This window comes from Monodon monoceros, unplaced genomic scaffold, assembly GCF_005190385.1.
Source record: "Monodon monoceros isolate NGI ecotype Baffin Bay Population unplaced genomic scaffold, NGI_Narwhal_1 Super_Scaffold_16, whole genome shotgun sequence".
Classification (NCBI taxonomy): domain Eukaryota; kingdom Metazoa; phylum Chordata; class Mammalia; order Artiodactyla; family Monodontidae; genus Monodon; species Monodon monoceros.
In genome coordinates, this window is record NW_021703772.1 from 44,310,432 (window position 1) to 44,336,676 (window position 26,245).

At 35.8% G+C, this 26,245-nt stretch overlaps 1 protein-coding gene across 4 annotated transcripts in view; it reads right to left on the minus strand.

Annotated features, from left to right (window-relative positions):
• PMS1 (PMS1 homolog 1, mismatch repair system component) overlaps window positions 1–26,245 on the minus strand; it is a 98,317-nt gene that overhangs the window by 59,530 nt on the left and 12,542 nt on the right. For all 4 annotated transcript variants that reach the window (XR_003793991.1, XM_029225697.1, XM_029225699.1 and 1 more), the window contains exons 4-5: window positions 20,886–20,988; window positions 2,246–2,409 (exon numbers count right to left, since the gene is read on the minus strand). Coding sequence is in view for 3 of the 4 variants with exons in the window: in XM_029225697.1 (XP_029081530.1) it covers window positions 2,246–2,409; window positions 20,886–20,988 (267 nt within the window). In the remaining variant the exon portion in view is untranslated. The remainder of the gene's footprint in view (window positions 1–2,245; window positions 2,410–20,885; window positions 20,989–26,245) is intronic.

A 26,245-nucleotide genomic window follows, 5' to 3' on the forward strand; every position in this document is an offset into this window, starting at 1 on the left:
TAACCATACTGGCAAGAACATCAACATTATCAGTATTCAAAGAATGTCTTGGCAGGTTAAACCTTCATAAAAAGAAGGAACACTATCTAATCCAAGATGTCAAAATAGCAATAGTACTTCTCATATTATGTGCAATATGATTGTTTGTTTCTAATGTAGAAAAAAATTTCAAAAAAAGAAGAGACAACAATATTGCCATCTTTAAATTTTAAGCTAAGGCAAAAAAATTCTTCAGAAAAGCACATAAAGAATGATAAACATAAGCATGTTTGTAAGAGCAGAGCAGGACTCAATGTTCAAAGAGATTTATGATAATGTATCAATGCTATTTTAGGACATTTAACAATATAACATTTGAGGCACAAGAGCACTATTAATAAATAGAAGAGTGAAAAAATAATTTATACTAAAAGAAAAAAGCTTGAAAATATAATTGAGTCCATGATTTCGTTGTGTAATAATAGCTAATACTTAATTTTACTATAAAACTTTTGATAATCTTACATTACTTGCATGGTATAACACTCTCCAGGATCTGAACTGCATCTGAAATTACTGAAGACCACCGAGAGACCTGTGTTTGCTCAGTATAAATTCAGATACGGTGTCCTCCAAAAATTATAAAATACAGTGTATTAAAAAATACTACTTTCCAGTTTCAAAAGAAAATGCCTACACTGATGATCTTACACAGGTTGGGATAATAATATAAACTTATTCAAAGCTTAGAAGATATATATTTGACTTTAAATGTGCATCTCCATTACACAGGGCAATAATATTCTTCTGTTTTCTCTTAAAACTTTTCTCTTTGGTTGTAGTCACTTTTCTTTTATAAAAATGTAGCTCCTGTCTTCATGTTTTACCTTTTTCCATTTGTTTTCCCTTCCTGATCACTGTTTCTTCTGCCCTTAATATTTTCTTAACTTGGGTAATTCAACTTTTAATGACTAAATGTCCTTTGGATCAAGAGGTCATAGGGTTATTTATATTAACAGGATGAGTCTCTATCTATCAACATCCTGAGGAAACCTAGCATGATAGAGCTGGAAGGGATCTCAAGGTATCATTTGGTTGAGATCTATGCCAGCAGGAACAGGTGGCTGACTATTCTTAATGTTTTTCTTTATTTTTTTAAGATGACCAAAGATTTTGATCATAAATATTCCACCATAACTTGGTTTAATATGGAATCTTCTTAATTGTTAAAAGACATGGAGTGGAAAGAAAACTGGATGAAAAAGGGTTCTGACCTCAGTAGTATTACTTACTGTAAAATAGAAAACAATTCCTTAGATCATTCTGAGCTTCAAGTTCCCCATACAAATAGAGATAAGGCTGTCTAACCCACAAGGTTATTGTAAGTGCTCTGAAACCTGGAAAAGAACTACACAAATGTAATGTAGTATTAAAATGGGAAGACAAAACAGTAGAGTGTGAAGAACCTATACTCTGTAGGCAGGTAAAGTTTTGAAACCCATCTCAACAATTTACCAGCTGTGCAACACTGAGCAGAGTATCAAACCTCTGAGTTCAGAGGACAACTGCAAATTATAATGTCTACCTCACCTGGCTGTTGCTGTGGATATAGGAGTTTTACACACCTAGCATAGGCCCTGGCATTGTGTACACTCTTAATAAATGTTAACTCTCTACTCCCCATCAGGTTTCCAAACTTCTGCTGTGTGGTTCTACTCACCTTACATTAAATATTTTGAAGTGCATGTGTGGAATTTTATGAAAAACATAACAATCAGAAGATATGTAAACCTTTCTTTCCCCTAAGATTCATCAAGCAACAGGAGGAATTCCTTATCAGCCCTGCTTTGAAAAATGGAAAGAAATGAGGTAGAGTTTCCTTTAAAAACTTAACAAAAAACTCTTCCAAAGAAGAAACAGTTTAGAATAGAAGGTGGAAAATGTTACTAAATTGTGAATTCTTTAAAGGAAAAGAACAAGTCTTACTCATCGTCATATTTAGGAAGCAAACATTTCTTGGATGGAAAAGTCTCTTGGTAGAATCACCTATCTTAGAAATTAAGAAATAAAAGGTTCAATCAGATTTCATATAGATACAAGGTAACAAAGTAAAGATGCTCTTTAAACAATAAAGAAAAAGCTAAACAAATGTGGACAAATTTTGAAAGAAGACTCTTTACATATCTAACTGATTTAGATAAAATACATTGTCCCTTTATTATATCAAATACCAAAAAAGTCCTGTAGAAAGTACAATAATGCTTACCTTGTTATGTACAAAAACAATCCTTACATCAGGTTTAAGTATACCATAGTTTATGAGGAGATCTTGGACCTTTTTTATTTCCTCTTTACATTTTTTAGCAGTTGAGTAAAATTGCTTTCTTACAGGTAGATTCTTAAACAATCGTAAAGCAGTTACAGTTGTACCTGTTGGCAGATAAGAGGAAAGCATATTTAGATGTGGAAGGAACTTCACACATCTTCAAATCCACCTACAATCAGTAATTAATCCCTTTTATCACTGAAGGCCAGCCCTCTTCAAACTCTGGGAACACAAAGAAGGCTCAACCTTGCAAGCTATTCTGATCCCTTGCTAGGCTCTCCTATTTGTAACAGGTCTGACCTGCTAAGTATGATCCCTTCTATGTGATCTAAACAAGAATAATCTTATTTCTACCACTGCAGAGAAACATGGGCTTCCTAGAATGTACAGTATCTTAAGAAATCTGCTGATATTCAAACTACCTGGTGATGATGCTTATTCTGCACTTTGAAATACATAGGTGGTATAAGGCTAACAGCATATGTGATAACCTTAATTATTCAATTAAAAATTCTTATCTGATGCTCAACATCGCTAATTATCAGAAAAATGTAAATCAAAGCTACAATGAGGTTATCAGCTCATACTGGTCAGAATGGCCATCATTAAAAAGTCTACAAATAATAAATACTGGAGAGGGTATGGAGAAAAAAGAACCCTCTTACACTGTTGGTGGGAATGTAAATTGGTACAGCCACTACGAAAAACAGTATGGAGGTTCCCTAAAAAAAAGTTACCATATGATCTGGCAATCCCACTCCTGGACATATAGCTGGAGAAAATTCTAATTCAGAAAGAAACATGCACCTCAATGTTCACAGCAGCACTACTGACAATAGCCAAGACATGGAAGCACTCTAAATGTCCACTGACACATGAATGGATAAACAAGATGTGGTATATGTATACAGCAGACTATTACTCAGCCATAAAATAGAAATAATGCCATTTGCAGCAACATGGACAGACCTAGAGATTATCACACTAAGTGAAAAAAGTCAGACAGAGAAAGTCAAATACCGTATGGTATCACTTATACGTGGAATTTAAAATATGATATAAATGAACTTATCTACAAAACAGAAACGACTCATAGACATAGAAAACAAACTTATGGTTACCAAAGGAGAAAGGGCAGGAGGGAGGGATAAACTAGGAGTTTGGAATTAGCAGATACAAACTACTATATATAAAACACGTAAACAACAAGGTCCTACTGTACAGCACAGGGAACTATATTCAATATCTTATAATAACCTATAATGGAAAAAATATGAAAAATAATATATATATGTAAAACTGAATCACTTTGTCGTACACCAGACACTAAGACAACATTGTAAATCAACTATACTTCAAATAAAAAAAATTCTTATCTGAAATAATATCTAATTGCCTGATTTAATTTACCTCATCTCCTGAACAACAACAAATACGCAAAACACAGGATAATCTAACAAAAGGATTTTTTTAACTTTGAACTTATTTAACTAAAAAGTTGAGGGGTGGGATCAAGATAGCAGAGAAAGAGGATACAGAGCTCACTTCCCCTCTCTAACACATCATAAATACATCTACTTGTAGAGCAATTCTTACTGAAAACAAACTGGAGGCTGGCATTAAGACTCTTATACAACCAAAGGTGTAAGAAAGATGCACATGAAATCAAGTAGGAGGGGAAGAGAAGCAAGTCTGTGTAATCCCCCTCCTCTTCTTGGAGGGGGCACAGGTGCGGAGGGAGTACACAGGCTCAGAGATCCTCCCTGAGGAGTGAGCGGTTTGAACCACTTACTGGGTACCCCATCCCTGGGGTCCAACACCAGGAAGAGGAGTCACTTCAGGTGGTTTGAAAACCAGCAGGATTGACAGTGGGGCTATAAGAAACCTAGACTCCACTCATGAAGAGCACGCACATGCTTGCTTACTCCTGAAATAAGGCAGAGGAAGCAGATTAAAACTGCCCAGGTCTCTGGCCTGTTTCCCACTACCACCCCAGCACATACCTCAGACAAGCTGAGCATCCACTCTGGCTTGGGCTCATTCTGTGGCACAGCTCCACACTGTGACAAGGGCTGCCACAGCCAAAGGGAGTGCACAGTTGTAGGGGATGGGGCTGGCTTGGACCTGGGGCAGCATCCAAATGGGGTAGGGGCAATCATTGCTGGCACTTGCAAAGGAAGTGGATTGGGAATAGTCCAGAACTCTGGTGCCAGGACAGCCATGGTGCATGCCTAGTCCACACTGAGCATCGGCCCTGGTTCCTCTTGCTCTGCAGCATAGCTCCACATTAGGGCAAGGGCTGTCCTGGCTGAAAAGAATGCACAATTGCAGAGGGTGAAGCCGGTTCAGGCCCAATGCAGCATCTGAGCAGGGTTGAAGTCAGCCACTGTTGGTGCTCCTGGAGAGAGTAGATCAAGAGTAGTATGGAATTCTAACTGGTGCCAGGACCACCACAGCCTGCACCCTGACCCATGCGAAGCACCCACACCAGCCTCTCTTGCTCCAGCTCCCCTTGAGGGCAAGTGTGCCAATGCTGGGAGGGGAGAGCACACACTTAGAGGGAAGAGAGCCAGCTCAGACCTGACCCTCAGACCTTCTATTCCAGCAACGTGGGACCTGATCCCATCCCCAATAGGGTGGTACTGGCCACTGAGCAGAGGAGAAGCCCCAGCTCACACGTGACTCTGGTTCTAGCCCATCTATCTCGAGCCCTACTCCCCAACCAAGGTGAAAGCTGCCACTACTCCATAGGGGAAGATGTAACTCATGCTCATATAAAATCCAGCTCTCCCACCAAAGGCACCTGGCACACACAGACAGTATAGGGATGCTCCCAGACAAGGATGCCACTACAAGACCAAGATAAGTAACTGTTTCACCAAATTCCATAGTGACAGAAAAAGTTAAGCAAAATAAGAAGACAGAGGAATTTGTTTCAAATGAAAGAACAAGAGAAAACCCATGAAAAAAACAACTAATGACACAGGTAAATAATTTACTAGATAGAGTTCAAAGCATTAGTAATAAGAATGCTAACTGAACTAGGGAAAAGAACAGATGAACAAAGTGAGAACTTTAACAAGGAACTAAAAAGAAACAAAAAAGAACCAGTCAGAACTGAATACAATAACTGAAACAAAAAACATAGTGGAAAGAATTAACAGTAGACTTGGTGATACAGGAAGAACGCATAAGTGATCTGGAAGATGAATAATGGAAATCACCCAATCAGGACAATGAAAAGAAAAACAAATTTAAAAAAATGAGAAGAGTTTAAGGGACCTCTGGGACAACATCAAGCATACTAACATTTGCTTTGTAGGGGTCCAAGGAGAAGACAGAGAGAAAAGGGGTCGAAAACATATTTGATGAAATTATGGCTGAAACCTTCCCAAACCTGAAGAAGGAAAGAGATATCCAAATACAGGAAGCATAGAGGGTCCCAAACAAAATGAACCTAAACAGACCCACATCAAGACATATCATAATTAAAATAGAAAGATTAAAGATAAAGGGAGAATTCTAAAGGCAACAACCCCCCCCCACAAAGAGTCATATATAAGGGAACCCTCATAAGGCTATCATTTGATTCTTCTGCAGAATCTTTGCAAGCCATCAGGGAGTGGCATGATACATATAAAGTGCTGAAAGGAAAAAACCTACAACCTAGGGTATACTACCCAGCAAGATTACCATTTAGAATTGAAGGAGAGATAAAGAACTTCTCAGACAAGCAAAAACTAAGAGTTCATCAATAATAAAATGACTTTAAAAGATATGTTAAAAGGTCTTCTCTAAGAAAAAGAAAACGCTACAACAAGAAGTAATAATCTGTTGGAAAGTAAAATCCCACTATTAAAAACAAATATAGGGAACTCCCTGGCAGTCCAGTGGTTAGGACTCGAAGCTTTCACTGCCGAGGGCCCCGGTTCAACTCCTGGTCGGGCCTGGGTTCAACCCCTGGTCGGAGAACTCAGATCCTACAAGCTGCATAGCACAGCCAAAAAAAAAAGCAAAAACCAATATATAGTAAAGGCTGTCCATCAACCACTTAAATATGCATGCTACTATGAAGATTAAAAGACAAAAAATTGTAAAATTAACTATAACTACAATACAGTTAATGGATAAAAATGAACATGTAAAATACGACATCAAAAACACAAAATGTGGGAGAAGGGAGGAAAAAAATGTAGATCTTTTATAATGTGTTTGAACTTAAAGGACTACCAGTTTTAAACAAGAAGATACAGTTATAGGTCAACATATATGAACCCTACGGTAACCATAAATCAAAAACTACAATAAAGGGAGTACCCTGGTGGCTTAGTAGTTAGGATTCCAGGCTTTCACTGCCATGACCCAGGTTCAATCCCTGGCCAGGGAACAGATCCTGCAAGCGGTCCCTGCAAGCGGCACGCGCAGCCAAAAAAAAAAAAAAAAAAATACGATTCACAAAAACTAGAGAAAGGAAGACAAGCATACCACTAAAGAAAATCATCAGGAAAGAACCTAAAAGAAGAAGACTGAGAAAATATACAGAAGCAACCAGACGATAAGTAACAAAATCGCAATAAGTACGTACCTATCAATAATTACTTTAAATGTCAATGAACTAAATGCTCCAAGCAAAAGACACAGGGTAGGGTCTTCCCTGGTAGTGCAGTGGTTAAGAATCCGCCTGCCAATGCAGGGGACACGGGTTCGAGCCCTGGTCCAGGAAGATCCCACATGCCATGGAGCAACTAAGCCCGTGTGCCACAACTGCTGAGCCCGCGTGTTGCAACTACTGAAGCCCATGTGCCTAGAGCCCATGCTCCGCAACGAGAGGCCACCACAATGAGAAGCCCACGCACTGCAACAAACAGTAGTTCCCGCTCGCCGCAACTAGAGAAAGCCCGCGCGTAGCGATGAAGACCCAACGCAGCCAAAAATAAATAAATAAATTTATTAAAAAAAAAAAAAAAAAGACATGGGGTAGCTGGGAATTCCCTGGTAGCCTGGTGGTTAGGATTCTGGGCTTTCACTGCTGAGGGCCCAGGTTTGATCCACGGTAGGGGAACTAAGATTCTACAAGCTGTGGGGCATGGCCAAAAAAAAAAAAAAAAAAGAGAAAAAAAAAGCCATAGGATGGCTGATTGGATTAAAAAACAAGACCTGACTATATGCTGCTTACAAGAGACTCACTTTAGAGCTAAAGACACACATAAACTGAAAGTGAGGGGATGGAAAAGGATATTTCATGCAAATAATAACAAGAAAGCTGGGGCAAATAATACTGATATCGAACAAAAAACACTTTAAGACAAAATCTGTAACAAAAGACAAAGAAGAGAATTATATAATAATAAAGGGATCAATACAAAATGAGAGTTTAACACTCATTAATATATATGCACCTAACAGAGAAACACCTAAATATATAAAGCAAATATTAACATATATAAAGGGAGAAATTGACAATGATATAATAATAGTAGGGGACTTTAACACCCCACTTACACCAATGGACAGATCATCCAGAAAAAAAAAAATCAATAAGGAAATAGTAGTTTTAAATGACACATTAGACCAGCTGGACTTAATAGATACCTACAGGACATTCCATCCAAAACAGCAGAATACACATTCTTTTCAAGTGCACACAGAATGTTCTCCATGCTAGAGATCACAGGCTAGACCACAAAACAATTCTCAAAAATTTAAGAGAACAGGGCTTCCCTGGTGGCACAGTGGTTGAGAGTCCACCTGCCGATGCAGGGGGCGCAGGTTCATGCCCTGGTCTGGGAGGATCCCCCATGCCGCGGAGCGGCTGGGCCCGTGAGCCGTGGCCGCTGGGCCTGCGCATCCGGAGCCTGTGCTCCGCAATGGGAGAGGCCACAACAGTGAAAGGCCCGCGTACAGCAAAAAAAAATTTTTTTAAATAAAAATAAATTAAAAAAAATTTGAGAACAGAAATTACACCAAGCATTTTCTCTGACCACAACAGTATGAAACTAGAAATCAATTACAGAAAGAAAAGTGGGAAAAACACAAACACGTGGAGACTAAACCACATGCTACTAAAAAACTGATGGGTCAATGAAGAAACTAAAAAGGAAATTAGAAAATACCTTGAGACAAATGAAAAAAAAAACACACCTTTACAAAATCTATCACATGCAGCAAAAGCAGTTCTCAGACAGAAGTTTATAGCAATCCAGGCCTACCTCAAGAAATAAGAAAAATCTCAAATAAACAACCTAAACTACCATCTAAAGGAATTAGGAGAAAAAGAACAAGCACAGCCCAAATCAGCATAAGGAATGAAATAATAATGATCAGAGAGGAAATAAAGAGTCCAAGAAAATAGTAAAAAAGATCAATGAAATCAAGAGCAGGTTTTTTAAAAATATAAACAAAATGGATAAGCCTTTAACCAGGTTCATCAAGAAAAAGAGAATCCAAATAAACAAGAAAATGAAAGAAGAGAAATAACAACCAATATCACAAAGATACGAAAAAGTCTTAAGAAAATACTATAAACTGTCATATGCCCACAAATTGGACAACCTACAAGAAATGGATAAATTTCTAGAAATATAATGTTCCAAGACTGAAGCAGGAAAAAATAGACAATCTGAACAAACTGATCACTAGCAGTGAAACTGATTTTATAATAAAAAACTCCCAGTAAACAAAAGCCCAGGACCAGAGAAGCTCACATGGGAATTCTACCAAACATATAAAGCAGAAATAATACCTATCCTCTCAAACTATTCCAAAAAATTGAAGAGGAAGGAATGCTCCCAAATTCATCCTAGAAGGCCTCCATTAACCAGATACCAAAACCAAAGACACTACAAAAATAAAATTACAGGCCAATATCTCTGATGAGCATAGATGCAAAAATCCTCAACAAAAGATTAGCAAACCAAATTCAACAATATATAGAAAAGGATCATACACCATGATGAAGTGGGATTTATTCCAGGGATGCAAGGATGGTCTGACATCTGTAAATCAATCAATCTGATACACTATATTAACAAAAAGGATAAAAATCGCATGATCATCTCAATAGACACAGAAAAAGCATCTGATAAAATTGAACAACCATTCATGATAAAAACTCTCATCAAAGTTGGTATAGAGGGAATGTATCTTAACATAATAAAGACCATTGATGACAAACGCAGTTAATATCATGCTCAACAGAGCAACACAAGTATGCCCACTCTTGCCATTTCCATTTAACATAGTATTGGAAGTGCCAACCACAGCAATCAGACAAGAAAAGGAAGTAAAAATAATCCAAATTGGAAAGGAAGAAGTAAAACTCACTTTTTGCAGATGACTTGATATTACACATTGAAAACCCTAAAGTCTCCCCCCAAATAACTACTAGTACTAATAAATGAATTTAGTAAAGTTGAAGGATACAAGATTAATATACAGAAACCTGATGGTAATAATGAAATAACTAATAACTAATAATTAACTATCAGAGAAAGAAAAGAAGAAAACAATCTTATTTAAAATTGCATCAAAAATACCTAGGAATAAACTTAACCAAGGAGGTGAAAGATCTATATTCTGAAAACTATAAAACACTGATGAAGGAAATTAAAGATGATACAAAGATATGGAAAGATATCCCGTGTTCATGGATTGGAAGAATTAATATTGTTAAAATGTACATCCTACCCAAAGCAATCTACACATTTAATGCAATCCCCATCAAAATACCCCTTGACATTTTCACAGAATTACAACAAATAATTCTAAAATTTATATGGAACCACTAAAGATCCTGAAGAGCCAAAGCAATCTTGAGAAAAAAGAACAAAGCTGGAGGTATCAGACTGACTTCAGACTACACTACAAAGCTTCAGTAATCAAAATAGTATGGTACTGGCACAAAAATAGACACATAGATCAGTGAAACAGAATAGAGAGCCCAGAAATAAACTCAGTCACATTTGGTCAATTAATGACAAAGAAGGCAAGAATATACAATGGAGAAAAAATGGTCTCTTCAATAAGTGGTACTGGGAAAACTGTACAGCTACATGTAAAATGAAATTAGAACATTTTCTCACACCACTTACAAAAATAACCTCAAAATGGATTAAGTATCTAAATATAAGACTAGAACATCTAGAAGAAATCACAGGCATAACATTCAGACATAAATCAGAGCAATATTTTTTTGAACGTGTCTCCTAAGGCAAAGGAAACAAAAGCAAAAATAAACAAATGGGGCCTAAATAAACTTAAAAGCTTTTGCATGGCAAAGGAAACAATTAACAAAACAAAAAGACAACCTACTGAGTGGGAGAAAATATTTGCAAATAATATGACCAATAAGGAGTTAACATAAAAAATATATAAACAACTCAAACAACTCAATATCAAAAAACAACACACCTGATTAAAAAGTGGGCAGAAGAACTGAATAGACATTTTTCCAAAGAAGATATACAGATGGCTAGCAGGCATGTGAAAAGATGCTCAACAGTGCTTGATCATTAGAGAAATGCAAATCAAACCACAATGAGTTATCAACTCACACATGTCAGAATGGCTATCATATGACTACAAATAAACTGGCAAGGATGTGGGGAAAAGCAAACCCTAACACACTGTTGGTAGAAATGTAAATTGGTGCAGTCACTATGGAAAACAGAATAGAGGTTCCTCAAAAAACTAAAAATAGAACCACCATATGATCCCGCAATTCCACTCCTGGGTATGTATCTGAAGAAAACAGAAACATTAATTCTTAAAGATACACGCACCCCAACGTTCACAGCAGCATTATTTATAATTGCCAAGATATGGAAACAACCTAAGTTGCCAAGATATGGAAACAACCTAAGTGTCCAACCACAGATGAATGGATAAAAAAGATGTGGTGTACATATAGAATGGAATGCTACTCAGCCATGAAAAAAATAATGAAATTCTACCATTTGCAACAACATGTATGGACCTAGAGGGTACTATGCTTAGTGAAATAAATCAGACAGAGAAAGACAAATACTGTATGATTTCACTTATATGTTGAATCTAAAAACAACAACAAATGAATGAAAATAATAAAACAGATTCACAGATGTAGAGAACAAAATATTGGTTACTAGTGGAGTGAGGGAAGGGGGAGGGGCAAGATAGGAGTAGAGGACTAAGAGGTACAAACTGCTTTGTATAAAAGAAACTACAAGAATATATTGTACAGCACAAGGAATATAACCAGTATATTATAATAACTTTAAATGGAGCATAATCTATAAAAATATTGGATCACTACATTGTACACCTGGAACTAATATTGTAAATCAACTATATTTCAATAAAAAAAGAAAAAGAAAAAACGTTGAATAAAGGTATAAAAGTTATATTGCTTAAATATCAGGTTAATAATTAGCTTTTGTTGGGGAAAAAAACATGAAATTAGTACTGGATGCTTTCTCAAGGCCATAAACCGTTAAGTCTGTGTTTTTTCAAACACTGAGCAACTTTTAAAACTACCAGTCGCCAGCTAATCCCGACTTATTAAATCAATCTCCTCACATGATTCTAATGAATGTACCGCAGGGTTGAGATACAAAGCACTGAAAAGTCAAACAAACAATTTAGTGCACGGTTTCTCAAACATTTACTGTGGGGGCTGACTGGTGCATTTCAAGATGTGTAGCTGCATCCCTGGGCCTCTACCTACTAGATGCAATCAGCACCCAATCCACTTATGACAATCAAAAATGTCTCCAGAAAATGTCAAATGCCTCCTGGTGGGGGTAGGAAATTGCCCTTGGTTGAGAATCACTGATTCAGTATACAGCAACTAGCATTAAAAACAAACAAACAAGAAAAACTAAAATACAAATAGACTGAACGAGAACAAAAATAGAATGCATCACACATAGTAAGTGTATATATTGCATTAAGAATTTTTGTTTTGATTAGATTTGTATAAACTGGGTTGCTATGTAAAATGTATTTCTTACTGTGAATTGGAATCAAAAAACCTGAAAGTTGCTGCAAAGGTCAACCTTTGACCTACTGCTCATAAGAAATGGCAAAAACACAAAGAAATGACAATCAAGAGGGAAATATAAGACTTAGAAGCCTAGCATAAAATCAGGAGTTCCAGGAAGAGAAAAAGAAACAAATGCAGATGTAATTAAATAAATAATAGAAGAAAATCTTCGTGAGTTAAAGGCTTGAGTGCAGGTTTCAAGAGCTTAGAGCATTACAAGTAGGAATTAAAAAAAAAAAAAAAAAGACACCACATTCCACTGGAAGTCCTAAATTTTAAGGAGAACGGAAAGGTTTTCCAAACCTTCAGAAAGCATAAGTTCCTTATGAGGAAAGACTAGCACCAAATTTGTTATCTATAACAGTAGAAGACAACCTCAAACTACTTAGGTGTAATTAAGAAACTTACATCAAGATATGATATGTATATGGGCAAAATGTAGACAGTTTGGGACCTGCAGGGATTTGAAAGTATATCAACCAAAGTATATATGATGAAAACAGTGGAGGATGAACACTAACCAAGTGACAATTATATCAAAACAAGAGATTTCACAATAAGAGAAGAAAATAAACTTGGTGATCAAAGAATCTTAAGACCTGAATGTAAACAGAAGATGGCAATGTAGCTGGCATTTACAATATAACTGTTAAATAAAGATTTTTAAAATGTAAGAGATATCATGTTGGGGAAATCCTACCAATAGCTTGGAACTCAATGTTTTAAATGATTCTTAGTAACATTGGGTAATAACTGCAGAAAAGAGTTAGGAATAAAGAGGGATAAAGCTTACAGGGTCCTATATAACCTTCACTATGGCTATCTTCTTTCCTCTCAATGTCCTTCCTTCTGTTATTCCAGCGCATCAGATTTCTTTCCACCTGAGGGCTTTTGCACACGTTCTATCCCCTACCCTTTGCATAGCTAACTCCTTTATCAACCTTCAGTCTCAATCTAAGTAACACCTCTTTAGAGAATCCATTCCTGAATGCCCTATCAAAGGCTGTTGCTCCCAAAGTTAAATCACGTTTTATTTCTTCCTAGAAATGATCAATATTTGAAAAAACTTGTGTCTGCCTCTTCTTTTAGAATACAAGGAGCATGAGAGCAAGTAACTGTCTACCTTGTTTGCCATTAAATCCCCAGCACTGCAAACAATGACTAATAAGCTGTGGGCAATTAACTAAAAATTTTTGAACAAATGAATGAATGCACTGAAGAAAGAAAATAAAATAAATAAGGTAGTAAGTAGAAACTTTGTTTAAATTGTTTCTGTAGTTAAAGAAGCACACATTGTATTTTTATAATTTTTGAAAGGGAATTTACTATAAAAGAAAAAAACAAAGAAAACAAGGTTAGGGAAAAAAAGATCTTTGTGGAATAGGACCAAAGGAAAAGCTGTATTTCTACTTTGCTCACACCTGATGTTTTTCTGCTTTTTTTCTCTTGATTAGGTGCTTCATTAGCATATCACAGTCAGCCTTGCATATCAGTGGGTTCTGCATCAGCGGATTCAACCAACCACAGATCCAAAATAGTTGGGAAAAAAAAAATCTAAAAAGTTCCAAAAAGCAAAACTTGAATTTGCTGCGTGCAATGGCAACAATTTACATAGCATTTACAATGTATTAGGTATTATAAGTAATTTAGAGATGATTTAAAATATATGGTAGGATACATGCAGGTGATATGCAACTACTACACCATTTTATATAAAGGACTTGAACATCTGAGAATTTTGGTATTCGCAGGGGGCCCTGGAACCAATCGGATACTGAGGGATGACTGTACTAACAATTTAAAGTGTTTTTTTTTTTGGCCTCCCTCCATTTTTATGTAGGGTATTTTCTTGGCCTAAATGTACATGTCACTTCCACCAAAGAACAAAAGTCCTAGGAACACCACAGTAGTCCTCACTAGTAACACCGTGGTGCTGGTATTCTCTGCCTTAGGGAAGTAAAAAAGCTACTGTTAAGTTCTGAGGTAAAGTTGACAGATCAAGGAATGCACGCAGAACAAGTATGCACTCTGCCTCCATTGCTAAACAGAGGTCACACTCACAAAAGAATTCACATCACACCCTGTTCTGAAACTTCTTATGCCTTCTGCTCATCTCACGCTACATTCTCCCTAGATTTTTCCTCCACTCCAACAGCTTCAGCTGCCTTTCATATGCCAATATCAAAACTGTAAGAAACACCATACTGTTATGAAACTCTAAAGAAGATAAAACAGGCCAATTAAAGTATGCTACAATGCCTTAACAACAGTCCCATGCAACACAGAACTAGTCACACCAGACTTTCATGCTTTGATATTACTTTTAACTAGCCCCATGGATAAGGCAATTTCCTCTGGTGTCTTCAATTTCAATGCTTGGCATGTGACAGCAATCCTTTTGTATTTAACGCAGCTTTTTTCACTTGTGGCTATTTTCCCTTTTTAGGTCTCATAAAGCATTTGTTGCTTCAGAAAGAAAATACAAAATTGTTGTTTATTCCTGAAATCAACACACAAATTACAAACAATGCACAAAACTGCTTGTCCAAAAAGGATTTGAGGAAGCCATTTATTATAAGCCACAACCTGTTTTCAGAGATGTCAAAACGTGCATCTTATAATTAAGATATATATCTGAGACCTATAACACTCAAGTTATATACAGATGCTTATTCAAAATTATTACCTGGATATCCCAAAGATACCTCAAATCACCACACGCAGACCTGAACTCATAATCTTTCTTCTTGAGTCTGATACTACATCTATCCTCCCTTTCTCACATAACACTGACATCCAACAGTTTCTAAAAGCAGGTACTCTAGATTTCCTCTACCTCTTACTACCAATATTGTTTAAGTCACCTAGCCCTATCCATTCTATCCCCAAAATATCTCTCAAATTTATGTCAAGTTCCTTCCTTCTCCTCAAACCTTAGTTCAGGATAACATCTCTTACAGTAAGACATAAATTACGGCAGGAGTTATAATGTCTTACTGGTTAATTTTTTAAATAGCATGATATCCATCCTCTACCTAAAAAGTTTCAGGGGCTCATCACTGGTTGCAAGAAAGGGTACAAACTACTTACCATGATAAAACAGGCCCATCATAACCTAATATCCAAGCTACCATTTTCTTACCTAATCTCCTGCATCTACTACCTCCAAACATTCTCACAGAACTTTGCTATGTCATTCTTAGTATACCAGTTTATCTACTTTATTGGCTTTTTAGCTATACTTCTTTGTATTATTTTTAGTGGTACATTTTTTAGTTCTAGAATTTTCATTAGGTTCTTTTTTAGAATTCCATTTCTCTGCTGATATTCTCCACCTTCTAACCAATTGACCATCTTTTCCTCTAAATTCTTTAACAGTAGTTTTAAAAGTTCTTGTCCCTAATTCAAACAACTGCAAGTTTGCTTATATCAACTATTTTTTCTCTTGACTATGAACCTCACTTTCCTTTCTTCATGTCTCTCAATACTTTTATTTTCATCATACATAATATATAAAAGAACAGATATTGAAATAGATATTTCCCCCCAGTGAACGTACTTCACTTTCTCATCAAACAGCTAGAGTGAAGAATAGATCTCTTCAATATATAATTAGAGGAGTTCATCTGGGTTGGAGCTGAGTTGCCCCTTTATTTAGTTCCAGTTCACTTCTGGTTTCAAATGTCTTGAGGATGGAATCAGGTCTCTCTCTGCCTCTAGCAAGGCTTTGGGATCTAAGTACTGTAAGACTTTAAGATATTTCTCTCTCTAGCTCAGTCCCAACTTTCTTCACCACTGCTTACTCAGCAAAAGTCCTGATGAGATTTGGCTTCTTGGGTGAACTAGCTCTGGGTTTGAGGATTCTATTCTCCAATCTGTCATGTCAGCTCAAATGTGGCTAATAAAGTTCAGCTGGTTTCTCCTAGGGCCATAAAAGATCCCTTGTCTATAGTAGGCTTGCTCCTTTGCATGCCTATGCCTCCAGGCTCAGTTAATGCTCTCAGGGATACAAGCAGCCACCAATCTCTTTGTGCCTAGGTGCACCTAAGAAGGGTCATCTTCCTCTTGAACTTGGTTCATTTAATTTCTTTGTGACACAGTTCTCCAATGAGTTTTTAAAAATACAAGATTAAAAAAAAAATACAAGATTTTAAATTATGTGTTTTTCCCCCTCTTTGTTACACAGAGAGCAATGGTCTACTGAAATCTTCTAGAGCCATCATTCTTCTCTTATTGAAAGGTTATGCTCTCACCCCTCCTTACTACCATCTTCAAACTCAAATGTTATCTTTTCTGAAAAATTCGCTCACCTTCCTCTAGGCAGCTGGTGGCTTCTTTTTACTGTCATTGCCTGTTTACTCATCTGTGTTCTCCACTCGTCTGTGAATTCCTTTCACTCACCTGTGTTCTCCACTAGCCTGTGCAAATATAATGACATACACTGTAGCTGTGGACAGATGGTGGGAAAGGAAGGTAGGCAGAAATCAGTAGGGCGAAATATGTGTTCATGAAAGGAAAAGATGTATGTTGGCTTTTAAGTATATCTCTGCATCCAAGACCACACTGTACCTAATCCATATATTAATTGATAAATTATTGCTTCAACAGCTAAAACTGTTTTCTCTGAACAAACTGAGAATTACCAGTAAGCCAAGAATTATATATATGTTCAAATAAAACTTAATGATGGAAAATTTTGCTGATTCCAAATGAAATGTATATCCTTAAAAAAAAGTACCAAGTAATACTGGCCAATAGGGAGGAGGCCCTAGTATACTATCATGTTTTACAAGAGAACTGCTCAGCTCTCTAACTTTAGCACATTCTATAAACACCAGAATTAAACTGCAGTCTGTAATATGCTCTGTTATATTTTTACATGACTCTATGTTATGCCATTTATAAAAGCAGCTATTTATATTCCTAATGTAAAGAGGTATGATTGCTTGACTGTATCACAGTTTTCTTCAACTATTTAATGAATAAAGTTCCATTCTCAACATGAAAAAAAAATCCTTCAACACCTGCACAATCACACATAGCAGGGATTTACAAAGAACATGATGCATTACTCTAATAACAGAGTAGGGAAAGGATATACCCTGATCACAGTACTTTAAATATACTACTTTTGATATCTGAGAAATTCCTAAGGCAGAAGTACTAGGAGGTGTTAAAAGAATTTGTCCAGGAGGGTAAATCAACTTAGAAAGCTTAATGCTGATTATCTAGGGTAAAGAGAATAGAAGCGATGACAGAAAAAAGATACGGCCAAAACAAATAATTTAGTCAGAGTTCTTGGTAAAAAGAATTTAAAAGCTAGAAGTTTATTTTTACATTTCTTGTTAATTTTAAAAATGTCTTAGAACTGAACAGAAGGGTAATTTAAAATGACATTCTATTAAACACATAAATCATTTTAAATGATTAAATTAATCCATAAAACAAATACCTACATCTGGAAAAACCAGAACTGGAATCTCTAGTAAAACTATTCTTAAACATTTTAAAACATGTTTTAAAGGAGTAATGGATTTTCCAATGCCTAAGAAAGATTTTGTCGTAAGTTGTCCCTGCATCTACAGTTAGGCTATCTACAGGTGTCATCATCCTATCAGATGATATGAGGAGTAACTGCTAAGCAAGTATATTCACACCACAGCAGAAATTAATCTACAAGAGCCCTAAATGCACAGGTATTAATTAGGATGGTTGTACTGTAGTTTTATCTTACACAGAAAATATTTAAATGACAGGTGGTGAAATGTGAGTCTGTGATTCAATCACTCAAAAACTATCAGCACTAAGGCAATATAAATGTAAAAGACTTTTGAAAGTGCTTGTGGATTTTTATATGTCTACACAGCGCAATAAGAAACTAAGAGTTTGACTTTTTGTTGTTTTCCTAGGCAACCAGCTGTAATTGGGGGAAAAAAGTGAGTTACGAAAGGCAGTGACTGGTTTCGCAAATGTTGACCTTCTAAGTGGGTAGTTTCTTAAGATAAAAGGAATATGCTAAAGAAAATAAGGTTCATTTACTGACTGTAAAATTTCTTAATATGCTTATGTGGTCTCACTAAAGTAGAGAAGACTCACGTCAGCAAGAAAAAAAAATCAATAAGCGACTGGGCAAAGATCAGAAGGATACCATATTTAAGGATTGTTATTTCATAGTTCCCATGGAGATGGATACAGAAAAGCATGAGCAGTATGAGTGATGCAGAGCCACTGGCCATCCAGATTAGACTGGCTACTACCAAGATAAAAATAAATACAATTAAGTTTTATAAGGTGACTAGATTACTTCAAAGTACTCCATAGGCTAGCCACTCAAATATCTCCTAATGGTTTCTTAATCTCAACTCTCAAGAACTGGGGTCAGAGCATTTCTGAATAGGGACAATATTAAAAAATGCCTTCTCCTTGTCTTTATCTTCAGTACATAAAAAAGAAAAAGAATCACAATCTATTACTTTTAATTAAAACATGTACAATATAATACATCAAATTAAATCACTATTAGACTTGAGCTCATTTTTATTAACTGAATAAATGAGAAAAAAGTGTGTTTTCTTAAGAATTCCTATTAACTCTTTTTTTTTTTTTTTTGCAGTACACGGGCCTCTCACTGTTGTGGCCTCTCCTGTTGCGGAGCACAGGCTCCATAAGCGCAGGCTCAGCGGCCATGGTTCACGGGCCTAGCCGCTCTGCGGCATGTGGGATCTTCCCGGACTGGGACACGAACCCGTGTCCCCTGCATCAGCAGGCAGACTCTCAACCACTGCACCACCAGGGAAGCCCTATTAACTCTTTATGTAGATGCAAAAATAATTCTTAATGGGCAAAAGTAATCAGTACCTAATTTGAGGATTTATAAAATAAGAGAAAGGATGAGAAAATTTGGTATCAGTATTAAGATACAAGAAAATAAATTTCAATGAAGACAAAGAGCAGTCATTTGAAAAAAAAATAAATCCAATAATTTAACATGAAAACTGGAGGAAGGAACCACAGAAAAACATATAGTGCTTTGACAGGGAGATCAGCTCAGTGCTTTGTGACCACCTAGAGGGGTGGGATAGGGAGGGTGGGAGGGAGACGCAAGAGGGAGGGGATATGGGGATATAAGTATATGTATAGCTGTTTCACTTTGTTATACAGCAGAAACTAACACAACAATGTAAAGCAATTATACTCCAATAAAGATGTTTAAAAATATATATATAATGCTTTGATAAATTACAATGAGGAACCCAAAAATTTTAAATGAACTTACAACAAAATTGGAAGGACAAATAACAAAAACAAACCCCCAACAACAACAGAAGTCCCTTTTCAGATCTAATCATTCTTTTGCACATGACTCTAAACAGGGCATATCTTTAATATTCTCTCAAATTTATAGATCCCATTACCAGAAGTTAGCAGCATGAAAACGATTAAAGGAAATATGTGAAACTCAAGCCTGAAGAGATTTTTTTCTTTAGAAGTAAATAAGTAGTAGAGAAACTTAAAAATATGTCAATTAAAACATACTAAAATTACATAAGTGTATAAAACACTAGAGAACTAAATTACAGGACCTCCCTAGCAGTCCCGTGGTTAAGACTCTGCGCTTCCAATGCAGGGGGCGTAGGTTCAATCCATGGTTGGGGAACTAATGTCCCACAGGCCGTGTGGTGTGCGTGGCCAAAAAAATTAATAAATAAATAAATTTTTAAAGTTAAAAAAATGTAAAAAAAAGAACTAAATTACAAATAGAATATTATATTCATATATGATATAATTTATAATATATTTATTTGCTTCAAATAATATAGAAAGGAAGGAAGTGGCTGAGAGTATTAGATGAAACATTAGTAATGAGTTGATAACTATTGAAACTGAGTGATGGGTACTCCATTCCAGGGTCCTCAACTCCCAGGCCGTGGACCTCTACCAGTCCACGGCCTATGAGGAACCAGGCCGCACAGCAGGAAGTGAGTGGCGGGCGAGTGAGCGAAGTGTCATCTGCCGCTCCCCATGCTCGAGTTCACCCCCACCCCCACGCCCATCTGTGAAAAAACTGTCTTCCACAAAACCGGTCCCTGGTGCCAAAAACATTGGGGACCACTGCTCTATTCTATCTACTTGTACATATGTTTGAAGTTTTCCATAAACAGGTATATTTTAAATTAATTATTTAATCATAATATCTTGACAGGACGGTTTATTATCATGATTACTAAATCAATAATGTTTTAGGCATTTAAAGAAATTATCCTTCATATGTAAAGAAGACACTAGTGATCCAGCAATAGTAAAACAACTGCTCTTAAGAGTTTTACAGAATAACTAATCCATATTGTCGCTCAAAGTCTTTCACACAGTTCCTCTTGAGGACAACTCTATGTATTTAAAAGATTAGCAGGTAAAGTAAGGCTGAATGTTCACTTGGAAGTTAACCAGCCTTTATCAGAAACAAACCCAAAGCAATACATTTGAATTTAAGGAGTAAACAATTTTTTTAAAACAAACAAGACAGAAAAGGCAAAGAATGCTACAAAGCTTCTCTCTTACCTTGACCAAGATGTGATGGTTTTTGAGAAATTATGTGGCCACTGCCATCTAAAACATACTGGGTGCTAAAATTATCAGCAGCAGTCCTTGTTGTAATTAAAACCTGGAATAAAAAAACTCTAATAAAATTATGATTTTAGTTATTGCAGTGGGCTTATTGTAAAATGAGATTTAAAATAATAATTATATATTTCCTTGATTGATAGAAGTTTTACTTAATAAGGTCCTACAACCATTTCTCTTGAAATATTCCTTAGAGTTACACTAATAAGCAATAGGCTAGCTTACATTTTCTATGTTGCAAATTACCGATTTTTATTTCAAATATTTTACTTTAATTAAAACATACACAAATCAGTATACTTGAAATGGCTATTTGTATTGTATGTATTAAATGACTTACATCTGTAAAATCAAATCAACTGCATTAGGGAAGCTTGCTTTTTAACAGACAATTCCCATAAATTTGTTGGCAAAGTGAAAAATCCTTTTGTAAAGTGATCATTCCCTCCTTCCTTTATATTCTGATAAAACTGCACTTCTCTATTTCAAGTTAATGGTTCAAAAGAATAAAAATAAATAAATTATACATATATGTATATTTATGTGCAGTTTTCTTAAACCCAAGCTGTGAACTCATTGTTTTAAATGTAAAATTTTTATCAATTAAAAAACTAGCATTAAAACATGTAAGAAAGGATTCCATTCAGCATGAAAATATTTCCTAAGATGTTACAGTCATAGAAATATAAATTTTAAGAACGTCTGAACTCTTCTGAGCCATCCTCACCCTCAGCTTTCTATTTACCTACTTTGTGAGATTACTAGAAGTGTACATGCTATAACAGTAGTAAAACATTCCATTATCAGAAAATACCATAGGTGGGGAGTGGGAATGCTGGCAAAAAAAAAGCAGGGTGGATTCAGAAAAGGGTAGCCTCCTCACATTTCTAGTGAGTAATGTTGATCCAAAACTGGGAGCAATCTTTCTCAGCCATCCATGAACTCAGCAGAGCTAGCTTAAAATAAATCTATATAATTTAGAAAGAAGCCACAAATATACAGCTCCACTGTTGGAACTCATCCAGGTCCAGTTGGGTCTACATTTAATGGTTCTGTCACCAAGTCCTAACCATGCCCTGATTTCTGGTAGGCCAAATGGCTCTGTGGAACATGTCGGTACCATGAAGGGAAAACCAGAGTCACCACAAAAAAAATTTGGTTTCTCTAGCTTACAGTCCTAGTAGAGTCTATTAGGTTCTGTCTAAGGGTGACGTCCATAAAATCCTTATTAGAGGCTCATTGCTGCAGGCTGCTATTTCTGTCAAAACTGTTCCCTCAAAGAGTTGTACCTGAAACAAAGTTGTGAGCCTCTGTATACTCTTAAGTGATTATTCTACTTCTTCTAAAAATATATTCCATGGTTCAAAAGTTGTATTTTAAAAGTTTTCCTGATAACCAATCTCAATCTTCCTACCTACATCCCAACTCTATTGTGTCCAACAGTGATTTCCTCTAGTAAAGTTTGTTTAATACAAAGAAGACAGAAATTGCTAGAGATTTTCTTTCCTGTTTCTAATTTAATTACTCTATGATTGTCCCTTTAAAAACAATTCTACATTTAACCAACCACTTCTCCAAAATGCCAAGGTCAACTGAATTCTATTTCTATTCTCCAAAGAGCTAGCCACCTGACCTAAAGCTGGTGTCACTGAGCAAAGGCAGCCCTGAAACTCTGAGTTCTAGTACTAACCCTGCCAGTGGCTTGCTAGATGGTCCTGAATAAATGATTACACTATCATTTTCAGAGGACAGTGATGATAAGATGAAGATGATGCTAATACTTTATAAGGTTACATGGGTTTTTGTGTTAACTACTTAAGGGCATTTTACAGATATCAACGTGTTCATCCTTTAAACACATTAGTGAATAATAAAAATACTCCAGCCAAGATAAACTGAAGTGCTAAAAAACAAAATAGGACCTTAGTGGTCATAATGTAACATTTATGTTATGGTAAAAAAAAAAAAAAGAGAACACAATATTGTTTTCCAATGTCAAATTTTAAAAAACTAGAATGTTTAGGGTACTATGAAATTTATTTAGATAGGAAATGCTTTGCAATTCACTTCAAAAGACAGTGAAAGATAACACGCCTAAGCACGTTTCACAAATTCATGAAATACAGTGTGTTCCTCAAAGCAAAAAATTGTATTTCAAGAGTTCATTTCATCATATGACCCTGTGTCCTGGGCAGGAAACCTTTTTTTGGATGAGGCACAGGTTCAGAATGTGTTAGCTGTGAAGCAGCTAACACATTCGAATCTGTAGCAACTCCACCATCAGGAGCATCTCCAATATTACAAATTATTACTGGTGTTTCCTACCAGAGACACTGAGGAATTGTGGCAGTGAAAGAATCTAGTGGTGTCAAGAAAAGAAATAAATAAATTTATTTTAAATAATTTTAAAATGAGAGGTTTATTTTAAAAGAAGTTTTAGAAGTCCTTAGAGGTTATATTAGTTATCAGTTATTAAAAACTGACTGTCTGGTCCAGTTACTGAGTTTCAAGAAATTATAGTACTATTACAAAGTTAAAATTACATAAAAGCATTTAAATTTTAGATAAGCACAATTTTTCTCAATGTTTTAAAAAGAAAGTAAATTGAAAAGCTTAGGGTGTATCCTAGCAATTCATGAGAAAAAAATATCCTCTCTTGACAAAAATTCATTGAAGATAATCATATTAAAGTTTTGTGGGGGTTTTTGTTTTGTTTTGGCTGACTTTTGGACAAATACTTTGGCACAAAAACACAAATCTGTAAACTAAGGTAAATGGTCCTCATGATTCAGCTAAAATGTGGACTGTGCATGGATCACTGAAATGTCTTTTTCTTTCTCTGTGTGAGTATGCCTGCCTGCCTGTGCATAACTATACTATGATTTCAGAGCCTTCCTCCAGATAGTCCACTGAGGGAGACTAGCAACAGGGAGATCTTGGCCCTGGCTTTTCTCCTTTCAGCAGAGTTTTATTATTTGTGAGAAGGCTGCATTTATTTAGGAAGCAGGATATACCAAGTGTTTCAGAAATCCTGTGCCTATTCTAATTAAAGCCCTACCACAATGGCTCTAAAGGACACAGGAGGTATCCTACACTGTGGAACAGGAAGCAGGAAACAGCAGAATGAAGCTAGAGGCTTCCCTCTACTACTCTTTTACAGCTATGTGGAACCACAAATAAGGGCATCACAACTCCCATCTTCGCTATGTGGAACCACAAATAAGGGCACCCCAACTCCCATCTTCAAAACAGAATGACTTAGCTTCTCATTCTGCCCCCCTTCAGCCATGGAGGTTTAATGTAACATAAAACAAAAACAAATCTATACATCCCTTTTCATCTCATCACAAAATGTATAATGAACTTGATAGATCAAAATAACACATAGCACATTATAACCACTTTAAAAAATTTGGATGAATGAATCAATAAACATGAGTTTTATGCAAGAGGATGGCTGGCAACTCTTCTAATTCTTCCCAAGGAAAAACAAGAGAAAAAAGTGAACTTAAGCTACAGAATAAAGACCATTGGTGAGAATTAGAAGGAATTTACCTAGGAATGGCGGTTAAATTTTAGAAAGGATTTCCTGAAAATGTTGAGGAGTCTGCATAAACTTTGAAAGTTAAGGTGAAATACTGCTTACCAACAAGAGAATGAGCAAGCCTGATGACGCCATCACCTTACGTGATACAGACGCATGCTACTTTTCACATTCAAGTCCAGAATAAAAATAACTTTCATCTTCATGGTACATGACCATATTCTAGATACTTTAATACATATTATTTCATTTAACTCTCAAATCATTATCTGCACTTTATAGATTAAAAAAAAATTGGCTCTCGGAAAAGTCAACCTGTTTTATGCCTTTGGCCAACTCTCTTATTTAAACTCTTGGAAATGATAATTAGGCTTCTGAATCTTCGTCCAGAGTGTGTTCTAATTTGAAGAAAACAAAACAAATCAAAACTGTTTTGTATTCCTCTGAAAACTGAGATGTAATTTAGCCTCCATTTAAAATCTATTTCAAAAAACTTACACGAGTTTCTCATACATCTCCTTGGAGAAAAAAAAGATCATTTTTAACATAATGTATACAAAATATCAGCCTAAAAGGAAATAAAATCTTTTATTGTGTGTTTTATTATGTAACAGGAAGAATATATACAAAGAGTCTTCTTAAAAAATTTTATGAACAGGTCAAAACAGGATTTTCACTATCTCTAGCTCATTCTAGTCAGTATGCTTAGTAATTAGTATCAGGAATTTAACACTGAAGACTGACAAATATCCCAAGATTATTGCTCCACAAACAACAATAAATTTCAAGAGAAGTTATGCTTGATGATACAATTTTTAAAAAACCATATCAATTTGTTTCAGTCACTGACACCTTCATCACAGATTATGGAAGCAGTAATTCCAGTTTTAAATACCAATAGATCACTCTGTAGATATAAGTTTTTTTTTTTACTCTTTTGGACTGTTTAAGATTGGAAGTCATTTTATAATTGACAAATTAGGAAAACTGCCCATTCTTTTAAAATGTATAAATAAAAAAACAGAATTAGACGTATTTTAAATTTCTTCACCCAATTTTGCTGAAAGTCTACTTAATTTTTTCTTTTTATAACTAAAATTATTAACATCTTTAAAATAATCTAACAAAAAATAATTTCAACAGTTTTGGGTGATGGCTGTTTAACAGTGTGACAAAACTATACACCAATTTCATATTATCAATCTACTGAGTCTGAGATGATTTACATCTGTATGACTTTAAATTATCTACATCAGTTAGTTTGGCAGATAAAATGACCAAATCACTAATTTTTATTATGTAACTGCAATCTCTATCCAAAGATTTTCAAAGTAAGTTGGAGCCTTTAAAATAAGCATGCAACTTCTACACCTGAAACTTCAATTCTTTCTGAATGGTAAAGAATATTGTTTAAAAAGTTGAATTTTTTCCCCAAAAAAGCACTCATTAATTTGCCTTGCTGAATAACAATTTTTAATTTTTAAATGTAATTGACCTTAACAACCAGGTATTACTTTCTGTGTTTCTGAAATACTATTCAGAACCCTCCCATATAATTTTTAACTTGACTACCCCTTGATAACCTCTCTATTGAGCACTGTGGGCCCGAGTATATTTATTATTTTAATATGAGGTTTTTTGTGGGGTTTTTTTTGCGGTACGCGGGCCTCTCACTGCTGTGATCTCTCCCGTTGCAGAGCACAGGCTCCGGACGCGCAGGCCCAGCGGCCACGGCTCACGGGCCCAGCCGCTC